The 12,641-nt window shown below is 41.9% G+C and overlaps 1 protein-coding gene across 1 annotated transcript in view; it reads left to right on the top strand.

Moving 5' to 3' along the window:
* The window catches only part of LOC120050855 (interleukin-1 receptor accessory protein-like 1), an 838,450-nt gene that overhangs the window by 805,676 nt on the left and 20,133 nt on the right, over window positions 1-12,641 (top strand). Inside the window, exon 7 of the mRNA XM_038997383.1 lies at window positions 7,026-7,169. Within this exon, the coding sequence (XP_038853311.1) occupies window positions 7,026-7,169 (144 nt within the window). The remainder of the gene's footprint in view (window positions 1-7,025; window positions 7,170-12,641) is intronic.

The following is a 12,641-nucleotide window of genomic DNA, read 5'->3' as shown; positions in this document are numbered from 1 at the left end:
TGTTAGGGACAATAGAGGATGATCCACAGATATATATAATACAAATCGAGGTGAGGGCAATGGAAATGCATATGGCAATTGATCTTCTTCAATTCGGTAAATGGCACTGTATGCTCTTTTCAAGGAATGGATCCCAGTCGGTTCAGGGCTATGGGATACAGGGGGTCGAGGGTGGTCTGCCGGGCATTGGGATGACAAGCCATCTCGAGATGAGGCCTTTTAGCGGGTGGAATAGTAGGGACCAATTGGAGGTTTACTTAGTAGAAATGCAAATATCATGGTACAACTATATAGACACTCAATCATTATGTTACTTTTTAATAGTACGTTTACAAAAATATATTCTGATTAAAAGAATGAAAGGTGTGTCTCATTATGGTAAGTGGTGAAATAAGTATAGCCAGTTACAATTGTAATGGCTTAGCAGATAATAAGAAAAGACGATCAGTATTTACCTGGCTAAAAGAGAAGGATTATAATATCTATTGTTTACAGGAAACCCATTCAACAGTTTTAGATGAAGTTTTGTGGAAAAAGAACTGGGGGGGGCAAAATATATTTCTCCCATGGGCAAAGAAATTCAAAAGGGGTGATGGTTTTAATTAACAATAATTTTGATCCAAATGTGCAAATTGTCCAAACAGATCCTCAAGGTAGATGGATTATTTTAAATATGTTATTGGACAATAAACAAATATGGCTTGTTAACCTATACGGTCCGAATAATGATGATCCAAGCTTCTTTGAAAATATATATAAGAATTTATCAACTCTACAAGCAACACTAGACTCTATTATTATAGTGGGAGATTTTAATACAGTCTTAAATACCTCTATAGACCGGAAAGGAAATCACACTACAAACTATCACCCTCAGGCACTTAAGGAAATCATGAATGTCATGGATATATTGGAATTAGTGGATATATGGAGACTTAAATACCCTGATTTAGTGAGATATACATGGCGGAGGCTGAATCAAGCTAGTCGTCTTGACTACTTTCTTATACCATTCTCTCTGGCACCAAAAGTTAAAAAAGTGTTGATAGGGGACAGAATGCGGTCGGATCATCACATAATTGGCATATATATTTCTCTTACAGAATTTCCACGTGGGCGAGGATATTGGAAATTTAATCAAAGTCTACTAGATGATAAATTGTTTAGAACTAGGACAGAAGATTTTATAACTGACTTTTTCAGACATAACATAGGTACAGCAGATCCCCTTATTGTATGGGACACTTTTAAGTGTGCCTTTAGAGGCCATGCAATTCAGTACTCATCTATAAAACAAAGGGAATTTAGATCAAAAGAGTCCATATTAACAAAGGAAATTGAAGGACTAACAGTACAGTTAGATAGCAATAAAAACGGTACCATAGAGGCACAGAATAAGTTAGAGGAAAAACAAAAAGAAATGGAGGAACTTATTCAAGAAAGATCCAGTGTAATATATTATAAAAATAAAGCGAACTGGATGGAATATGGGGAAAAATGCACCAAATTCTTTTTCAATCTTCAATATAGAAATGCTACCAAAAAAAATGTATTAAAACTTGTTACAAATGATGGAGTCACGCATGATTCACCAAATGATATTTTGAAAGAGGAAGTAAAGTACTTTAAGAATGTGTTTTCGTTTCAGGCTCCTCCATCTCCACTAACTGAAACTAATTGTATGGATTTTTTTCCTATTAATAATGTAAAATTAACATCTGTACAGAAAGACTCATGTGAAGGCCAAATTACAGAGGAGGAACTGCTTGATGCAATTGGGGCCTTTAAGGATGGGAAAACTCCAGGGCTGGATGGCATACCAGTGGAAGTATACAAAACTTTTTTTGATATACTCAAAGGACCATTATTAGCTTGTTTTAACCACTCCTATATAAATGGTAGATTATCAGACACGCAACAAGAAGGTCTGATATCGTTATTACTGAAACAGGACCCAAGTGGTATATATAAAGATCCAGTCCAATTAAAAAATTGGAGACCTCTTACACTTCAGTGTTGTGATGCAAAAATCCTAGCAAAATGCTTGGCGCATAGAATAAAAAAAGTTTTGTCAGATATTATTCATCCTAATCAGACAGGTTTTTTACATGGACGATACATTGGAGATAATATAAGGCAAGTACTGGAAACAATAGAACACTATGAAATATCGGGGACACCAGGTCTGGTTTTCATAGCTGATTTTGAAAAGGCTTTTGATAAAGTACGACTGGAGTTTATATATAAATGCCTAGAATATTTCAATTTTGGGGAATCTCTTATAAAATGGGTTAAAATTATGTATAGTAACCCTAGGTGTAAAATAGTAAATAATGGCTACATCTCAGAAAGTTTTAAACTATCTAGAGGAGTAAAACAAGGTTGTCCACTATCGGCATATCTATTTATTATTGCCATCGAAATGTTAGCTGTTAAAATTAGATCAAACATTAATATTAATGGATTAGAAATCCGTGGCTTAAAAACTAAGGTGTCATTGTACGCTGATGATTCATGTTTTCTTTTAAAACCACAACTAGAGTCTCTCCACGGCCTCATAGAGGATCTAGATACCTTTGCTATCCTCTCTGGATTAAAACCAAATTATGATAAATGTACCATATTACGTATTGGATCACTAAAAAATACACATTTTATACTGCCATGTAGTTTACCAATTAAATGGTTTGACGGAGATGTGGACATACTCGGTATAAAAATCCCAAAAGAAAGAAATGATCTCACTCCAATAAATTTTTATAGAAAGTTAGCAAAAATAGATAAGATCTTGCTACCATGGAAAGGAAAATACTTGTCTATTTGTGGAAAAATCACCCTGATTAACTCTTTAGTCATATCACAGTTTACCTATTTGCTTATGGTTTTGCCTACACCTAGTGACCTGCTTTTTAAATTATATGAACAAAAAATATTCCATTTTATTTGGAACGGCAAGCCAGATAAAATTAAAAGGGCCTATTTATATAACGAATATGAATTCGGAGGGCAGAAATTATTAAATATTAAAGCATTAGACCTCTCACTAAAGGCATCAGTCATACAAAAGTTATACTTAAATCCAAACTGGTTCTCTAGTAAATTGGTACGAATGTCTCATCCTATGTTCAAGAAGGGCCTTTTTCCCTTTATTCAGATTACACCTGCTCACTTTCGGTTGTTTGAAAAGGAAATAATCTCCAAAATATCCTTATTTTTTAAACAAGCCTTAGAAAGTTGGTTGCAATTTCAGTTTAATCCACCTGAAAGGACGGAACAAATAGTACAACAAATATTGTGGTTAAATTCAAATATAGTAATTGATAAAAAAACTGTATTTATCGAAGAAATGTTTAAAAAAGGTATAATTTTTGTGAATGATATCATAAATAGGACTGGTGGAGTTATGTCACACATGCAGCTAACACAGACATATGGAAATGTCTGCTCTACCCAAAATTACAACCAATTAATTGCAGCATTACCACAAAAATGGAAGAGGCAAGTAGAAGGGGAAAAAAGTAAGGAACTTGTATGTCGGCCCTGTATTAAAGAACATAAATGGTTAAAGAAAAGTGTGATAAATAAAAACATATACCAATTTCATTTAAGGACCAAAAAACTGACAGCTGTGCCATATAAATTGCAAAATAGTTGGGAAGAGATTTTCGATGTACCCATTCCATGGCACATGGTTTATGAATTGATACGCAAAACAACGCCGGATTCAAAACTTCGAATTTTTCAATTTAAATTACTGTACAAAATTCTTGCAACTAATAGAATGTTATATATATGGGGTATACAATCTTCCCAGCTCTGCAGATTCTGTTGTGAGGAGGCAGAGTCATTAGATCATTTATTTTGGTATTGTCCATATGTAGCTCGTTTTTGGTCACAGGTCCAGGAATGGCTGAAGAATTGCAACATTTGCCTAGAACTAACGCTACAGATAGCAATACTGGGGGATTTGAAAAGCCATAGTCAATCAATCAATAATATAATAATTATTTTAGCAAAAATGTTTATTTTTAATTTACAATCTGTAGAAGCTATGAGAATAGGAAGGTTCAAATCTTTTGTGAAGCATCACAGCACAGTTGAAAAATATATGGCAAATAAAAATCCGAAATGGATGATGTTGGAAGATAGATGGGAAGGGTTGAGTGGAACTGAAGGGTGTGACTAATAACAAGATAAACAATGTAGGGCATACGGGATCTGTGAAATGTGTATAGGTGCGGAGCTTTTGTGAAATAGCACAGTTACAAGTGGAAATAAAATTGGATGGACAACAGAAATAGAGGAAGGACTAAGAACAAACAAGAGAGAACTATTATAAAGTAGTCTGTGTCTGTAAAATAGGTATAAGATGTATAAATTGAAGGTAAAAGCAGAAGTGTTTATTAGTTTACTCCAATTGGGGGAGCGGTGGTAGGGTTGCGGGGAATAATAATAAAGGTATATTCTTTAAAAAAGTATGTATGTCTATATAGGTATGTGTATGTATATATGTATATATGTATGCATGCGTGTATGGATATATATATTTACCCAAAAAAATATGGGGGATTGGAAATGATGCAGACAATTACATTGGAAGCAACATTCTTTCCGCAATATTAAGCTGATCCACCCCTAAAAAAAAAAGAAGAAAAAAGAAAAAAATAATTAAAAAAAAATATATATATATATATATATATATATATATATATCGCCCAACATTTGTAGAACAACAGGTTACATTAATAACTGTAAATTAAGCATGTACTGTAGAAGCACCTGTTTCTATGTTAACCGCTCAACACAGAATAGCTGCATGTGCGCACTCCCTCAAATCGTTTGGAGAAAATATATTTTATATTTTATTCAGCTATGTTCAATTGTATTCTTCATACTATAAAATAATGCCACGGAATTCTAATTCTTAACTAGTGTAGCCCACAGCCATTTGGCATAGCCAGATCAGGATCTAACATAAGGACAACTCAGAGTATGCTATTCTGTTCCTCTGAAATAGACTACATTTTATTCATATCATGCTTCTTTAGACCTGTCTAAAATAAATAATGGATTTATTCTGAAGGTGTCGGCTATGTTACATGGATTTATTAGACTTTTTAAAAATGGAGATGTTCCAAAGGTCTGCATCAGTGGCTTGTAGGCTGTGTGTGGATGCCAGGAGATGCAAAATGTGTTTATTTTCATTAACGGTCAATTACCGTGAGACTGGCAGTTATTTGCTTGACAATCACCAGCTGACAAAATGTCATGACCGCCACAGAATGTCACAGCCCTATGGCTGTCTCACACCAAAACAACACTTCTGCAGCGGTCAAATGATGGAAATGGATCAGCTTGCGACCTGGGTCTATTCGTTATCTCTTATTCTTATTATAAAAGATCTGGATGGGTCTCATGTTCACAACCCTGGGTGGTTTACAGAGATGGCTGTCTCAGTCCAGTGAATATTTTTAAAGCTAAAATGTATCTTTGAAATGAAAGGCCATTGCTATAGATATTCTCAGAAGGAGTCTTTTTAAGAAGGGGGATTTGAGACAACAAGATGAAAAGAATCTCAACTGCTTGTAGGGACCAGAATAATAACTGTATCTCTGTGTGTTGTTGTGGTGTACTGTTTGGCTAGCGAAGGTCTCTTCAGGTCCTTGTGGTTATAGACTGAGATGAAAACATCGTTGTCCTTGTTATGACTCAGAAACATGTAGATCTTATGGCCTAAAAAGCGTTGAAGAGTGATGATTTGCCGACCATGGCTCTTTGCTTTCTTATTGAAACCAAAAGTGTTTGATCCCCCAGAACTTAGGAAAACACTACACATTGATTTGAAAATGTATCAATTTAGTAGACAGCTTTCATGTTAGCAGTCCACACAACTGGCAGTAGAACTCAGTCCCTAGTTAAAAGATAAGGACGGAAATCAGCAGAACCAGAGCCTTGCAGTGCACACCCCTCCACTAAACCTACAGTATGAAGCCACTCCACTACCATACACTGCCGCAGCCTCAATGTACAGTACTATAGGATTGTAAATGGAACCCGGGAAGGATAGCATTGTGCCTGAGTTACCTCGACACTCAGGCTTTCAGACGGACAGAGTTGTGGTGGGGTGTATTTACTGAGATCAGTGTTTCGTGGAGTTTACTGTTGATGGTCCTGGGAGATCCTGTCAGCTCTGGGAGGATGATGGATGGCTGAGGGGGTAAAAGAGTTTGCTCCGCCTCTCTCCGAGGCTGCGTCTCAAATGGCACCCTCTTCCTCACATAGGTCATGACTTTTGACCAGAGCCCTATAGGCCCTGGTCAAAGGTAGTGCACTAAATAGGGAATAGGGTGCCATGTGGGACACAGCCTTGTGCCAGTCTATATTATATTACTGCTCTAATGACTTGGCTTGCTTGGTTTGGTGCCCTTACAGCGTTACACTCACACCTTTGATGGAGCTTCCCTTGTCAACGGGAGGTCACCATCAGTTCCTGGCCAGTCGTGTGCTATAGCTTGGGCCTTCAGGCTATGCTGACCTGGGCTGGTCTAAACACCAAATAGAGGCCGTCTTAGGAGAAGTAGTTCACGCAAAGGAGAATTTGGTGGGGGGGGCTACCTAAGGAATAGTTGATGAACTAGGACTCAGTGACCCCAAGATTTGGGTTGGTTAGCTTAGCTTAGCATAAGCATAGTTGAAGGTAAATCAATGGGAATGGTAGCTAGGAACCCTGTTAGCATGCTAGCAGCTAGCTGGAGTCTGGCTTGATCTCCCTCATGTTCTAAATCATGTTATGTAGCTTCTGTGCTAATGAAGTATCCAGAGACAATAAGCTGTGACACCATGCTGGGTTTGAGGATGTATTTGGGGAGTGTGCTTGGTTTTTGGATTTGATAAAGAAAGATTAGCGAAGTAAACATTATCGTCTTCTCTATCTCTTTTTCTTCCTCTTTTTCTTCCTCCCTCCACCCCCCCCCCCCCCCCCCCCCCTCTCTCTCTCTCTCTCCCCCTCCCTTCTCTCACAGCAGAGCTTATGTACACAGTGGAGCTGGCGGGAGGCTTGGGGGCCATCTTGTTGTTGTTGATCTGCCTCGTGACCCTCTACAAGTGCTACAAGATGGAGCTCATGCTCTTCTACAGGAACCATTTTGGCAGCGAGGACATCGATGGAGGTGAGATACTCTCAACTCACACTAGGACCAAACAACACCCATTATAAACCCTGAATGAAGTCCACAGTGCACTCTTAGAAAAAAGGGTTCTTAAAGGGTTCTTCAGCTGTCCCCATAGGAAAACCCTTTTTGGTTCCATGTAGAACCCTTTTTGATTCCAGGTAGAACCCTTTTAGGATCTATGTAGCACCTTTTTTTCTAAGAGCGTAGGTCTAGATGACAAACAACTTGTTTCGATGTCACCAAAAGGGACTAGGGTAATACTCAGGACATTTAGACCTTCTATCTGTCTTGCTTCATGTGGCTTCACATAATATTTTGTTCGGGACATTGCTCGAAAGAGGATTTCATTTCATTATAAAAGTAGGAAAATGTGTTTTTCTACAAATCCTATCTTGAGATAGAAATAAGAACTTAAGGGTTCTAAATTGAACCGCAATAAATTCTAATTGTGTGGCTGAATAGTGAATGAGTTAAGGAGGAGTATTCATCAATCTGGGCTGCCGGTTTCATTTGATTTCCCTTAATGAGTCTTTCAAGTGGAGGGCTAGGGCTACAATGAATTCAGTGAACAAGATTACTTTTGGGGTGTCTGAAGGACGCTGTGTGGAGACCGGAGAGTGACATTAATGATACTGTTGGGGTGTCTGAAGGACGCTGTGTGGAGACCGGAGAGTGACATTAATGATACTGTTGGGGTGTCTGAAGGACGCTGTGTGGAGACTGGAGAGTGACATTAATGATACTGTTGGGGTGTCTGAAGGACGCTGTGTGGAGACTGGAGAGTGTCATTAATGATACTGTTGGGGTGTCTGAAGGACGCTGTGTGGAGACTGGAGAGTGACATTAATGATACTGTTGGGGTGTCTGAAGGACGCTGTGTGGAGACTGGAGAGTGACATTAATGATACTGTTGGGGTGTCTGAAGGACGCTGTGTGGAGACTGGAGAGTGTCATTAATGATACTGTTGGGGTGTCTGAAGGACGCTGTGTGGAGACTGGAGAGTGACATTAATGATACTGTTGGGGTGTCTGAAGGACGCTGTGTGGAGACTGGAGAGTGACATTAATGATACTGTTGGGGTGTCTGAAGGACGCTGTGTGGAGACTGGAGAGTGTCATTAATGATACTGTTGGGGTGTCTGAAGGAGAGTGTCATTAATGATACTGTTGGGGTGTCTGAAGGACGCTGTGTGGAGACTGGAGAGTGTCATTAATGATACTGTTGGGGTGTCTGAAGGACGCTGTGTGGAGACTGGAGAGTGACATTAATGATACTGTTGGGGTGTCTGAAGGACGCTGTGTGGAGACTGGAGAGTGACATTAATGATACTGTTGGGGTGTCTGAAGGACGCTGTGTGGAGACTGGAGAGTGTCATTAATGATACTGTTGGGGTGTCTGAAGGACGCTGTGTGGAGACTGGAGAGTGTCATTAATGATACTGTTGGGGTGTCTGAAGGACGCTGTGTGGAGACTGGAGAGTGTCATTAATGATACTGTTGGGGTGTCTGAAGGACACTGTGTGGAGACTGGAGAGTGTCATTAATGATACTGTTGGGGTGTCTGAAGGACGCTGTGTGGAGACTGGAGAGTGACATTAATGATACTGTTGGGGTGTCTGAAGGACGCTGTGTGGAGACTGGAGAGTGTCATTAATGATACTGTTGGGGTGTCTGAAGGACGCTGTGTGGAGACTGGAGAGTGACATTAATGATACTGTTGGGGTGTCTGAAGGACGCTGTGTGGAGACTGGAGAGTGTCATTAATGATACTGTTGGGGTGTCTGAAGGACGCTGTGTGGAGACTGGAGAGTGTCATTAATGATACTGTTGGGGTGTCTGAAGGACGCTGTGTGGAGACTGGAGAGTGTCATTAATGATACTGTTGGGGTGTCTGAAGGACGCTGTGTGGAGACTGGAGAGTGACATTAATGATACTGTTGGGGTGTCTGAAGGACGCTGTGTGGAGACTGGAGAGTGTCATTAATGATACTGTTGGGGTGTCTGAAGGACGCTGTGTGGAGACTGGAGAGTGACATTAATGATACTGTTGGGGTGTCTGAAGGACGCTGTGTGGAGACTGGAGAGTGACATTAATGATACTGTTGGGGTGTCTGAAGGACGCTGTGTGGAGACTGGAGAGTGTCATTAATGATACTGTTGGGGTGTCTGAAGGACGCTGTGTGGAGACTGGAGAGTGTCATTAATGATACTGTTGGGGTGTCTGAAGGACGCTGTGTGGAGACTGGAGAGTGACATTAATGATACTGTTGGGGTGTCTGAAGGAGAGTGTCATTAATGATACTGTTGGGGTGTCTGAAGGAGAGTGTCATTAATGATACTGTTGGGGTGTCTGAAGGAGAGTGTCATTAATGATACTGTTGGGGTGTCTGAAGGAGAGTGACATTAATGATACTGTTGGGGTGTCTGAAGGAGAGTGTCATTAGCCGAGAAAGGTTGCCTCCGCTTTGCTCTTTTCCTCCCCCAGCCCTCCGTTTTCCACCAATCACATTGCCTGGATGGTTGAGGCATCAGACATGTCTATGAAAGTCATTACCAGGCCTGTACTGTGTTGGGCTTTGGGACAGAAGTGGGGGGCTTTTGAAGTAATAGATGGTTTCAAGGCGCCACAGAGGAGAGAAAAGAGAGCCAGAGCCTTAAACCTAATGCTAAACAGCAATTGTCTCCTTTAATTGCGCCACCCGAGTGAGCAGAGAGGAGAGGGAAAGAGATTTTCAATTTGCTCTCTGTTTAAAGGGCTCAGTTTCAATAAGCCACATAGTGTTGCCCATGGCCGTGGCTCCCAGGAGAGACGATGGAGAGACACATACTTTCTCTTTAACGCTCAGGACTGGGTGATTACTCCTTCCCTGGATTGTATTCCCCCCTCACCCCTCAAGCTCTTCTTTCATTGGCCACAAGGACTTCTACTTCATCACCATCACAAGCCATTCAGGAAAATCCTTTTTTCTCTCTTCTCTGTGTCTGACTGACAGCACCAGAATGATCAGGTTCGGTTAAAAGCGTTTTTAAGTTTCCGTTCGTATGGGTGTCTGCCGGGGTTGTCTTGCGTAACGACCACACACGCTTTACAGATGCATGAGCTTAACTTTGACTTGATTTAAATCATGCAGTAGGTTGAACTTGATCATCACTTAGGGATGAGCAATGACTTAACATAAAGATAACAAATACCTTATGTCTTATTATAAACCTAACTTATATAGGAATGCTAATGAGCCCAACTCCCCCTGCAGTGTTTTAGCTTTCACGGCTAACGATGTAGGTTGTGTTCTATTCAGAACAATGTGGAAGGAGCCCAGAGGTTCCTGCTCAAAGTCCCTGAACACTTTTTTTAATAGCGAGTTCAGAAGTTCTCTCACTCTCTGTGGGCCTGCCAGTATACATATGCAGCCACAGCTATGGATGGATGTAAGCTATGTGTGCATCAGTCATGGCCTTTTACTTCAGAGTCAGAGAGTGGGAGGGATGGATGTTGAGGGTGGTGGAACACGCGGGACGGAAACAGTTCCCCTTCTCAGCCCTCTTAAGTTCGCCTCATTGGACCTCAGAGAGGAAGGAGAGGAGGGAGAGGAAGGAGTCAATGGTTATTCTACCTCCGAATCTCACCCATACCTGCTCTCTATCTCTATCTATCTCTCTCTATCTCTCTCTCTCTCTCTCACACTCCCTCACACAGTAACCACTCAGATATGAGTGATTCAGTTCTACTGAAATAGATTCTGATCTACCTACATGCGTTTCTCTCTTAAAGGGGCCGTTGCACTTTACTGTATAGAAAGAGATTTTTATATAGGTTCAGATTCCTCCTGTTCTCTCCTCTTATCTTCCATTTCTCTCCTCTCTTCTCTTCTCCCCTTCTCTCCCCTCCTCCCCTCCTCCCCTCCTCATATCTCCTCCTCTCCTTTCCCCACCTCTCTTCCTCATCGCTCCTCCTCTCCTCACTTCTCTGTGTTGTCGGAAGCCCATCCTGGTCTAACAGCTCCCCTTCAGCAGGTACAATGATCTGAAGGATGGCAGTCTGTGGATTATCCCTTTACCTGTGGTAATAAGAGAGGAATAAACCCCTCTCTAATGAGTTTACCAGAGAGAGAGAGAGAGAGAGAGAGAGAGAGAGAGAGAGAGAGAGAGAGAGAGAGAGAGAGAGAGAGAGAGAGAGAGAGAGAGAGAGAGAGAGAGAGAGAGAGAGAGAGAGAGAGAGAGAGAGAGAGAGAGAGAGAGAGAGAGACCTGTGTTGTCTCTAGTCCCTGGGGAATCCCTCTCTTCTCGTGTCTCTCCCTTTATTCCACTTCCTATGGCTCGTTGCCGCAGCAGATTTCCTGCTTTGTGTCTCGTTGAAGTGCGCCGAGGCCGGAGCCTCTCCTCTCTCTCCTGCACGGGGAAAACATTACCGCTATCACCTCCCATGTTGGGCTTTTCTCCTCTCCTCTCTCTCCTGCACGGGGAAAACATTACCGCTATCACCTCCCATGTTGGGCTTTTCTCCTCTCCTCTCTCTCCTGCACGGGGAAAACATTACCGCTATCACCTCCCATGTTGGGCTTTTCTCCTCTCCTCTCTCTCCTGCACGGGGAAAACATTACCGCTATCACCTCCCATGTTGGGCTTTTCTCCTCTCCTCTCTCTCCTGCACGGGGAAAACATTACCGCTATCACCTCCCATGTTGGGCTTTTCTCCTCTCCTCTCTCTCCTGCACGGGGAAAACATTACCGCTATCACCTCCCATGTTGGGCTTTTCTCCTCTCCTCTCTCTCCTGCACGGGGAAAACATTACCGCTATCACCTCCCATGTTGGGCTTTTCTCCTCTCCTCTCTCTCCTGCACGGGGAAAACATTACCGCTATCACCTCCCATGTTGGGCTTTTCTCCTCTCCTCTCTCTCCTGCACGGGGAAAACATTACCGCTATCACCTCCCATGTTGGGCTTTTCTCCTCTCCTCTCTCTCCTGCACGGGGAAAACATTACCGCTATCACCTCCCATGTTGGGCTTTTCTCCTCTCCTCTCTCTCCTGCACGGGGAAAACATTACCGCTATCACCTCCCATGTTGGGCTTTTCTCCTCTCCTCTCTCTCCTGCACGGGGAAAACATTACCGCTATCACCTCCCATGTTGGGCTTTTCTCCTCTCCTCTCTCTCCTGCACGGGGAAAACATTACCGCTATCACCTCCCATGTTGGGCTTTTCTCCTCTCCTCTCTCTCCTGCACGGGGAAAACATTACCGCTATCACCTCCCATGTTGGGCTTTTCTCCTCTCCTCTCTCTCCTGCACGGGGAAAACATTACCGCTATCACCTCCCATGTTGGGCTTTTCTCCTCTCCTCTCTCTCCTGCACGGGGAAAACATTACCGCTATCACCTCCCATGTTGGGCTTTTCTCCTCTCCTCTCTCTCCTGCACGGGGAAAACATTACCGCTATCACCTCCCATGTTGGGCTTTTCTCCTCTCC

Source organism: Salvelinus namaycush, chromosome 7 (assembly GCF_016432855.1).
Source record: "Salvelinus namaycush isolate Seneca chromosome 7, SaNama_1.0, whole genome shotgun sequence".
Taxonomy (NCBI): Eukaryota; Metazoa; Chordata; class Actinopteri; order Salmoniformes; family Salmonidae; genus Salvelinus; species Salvelinus namaycush.
Note: the sequence above shows the minus strand (reverse complement) of the source record. Positions and strands in the feature narration are given on the sequence as shown.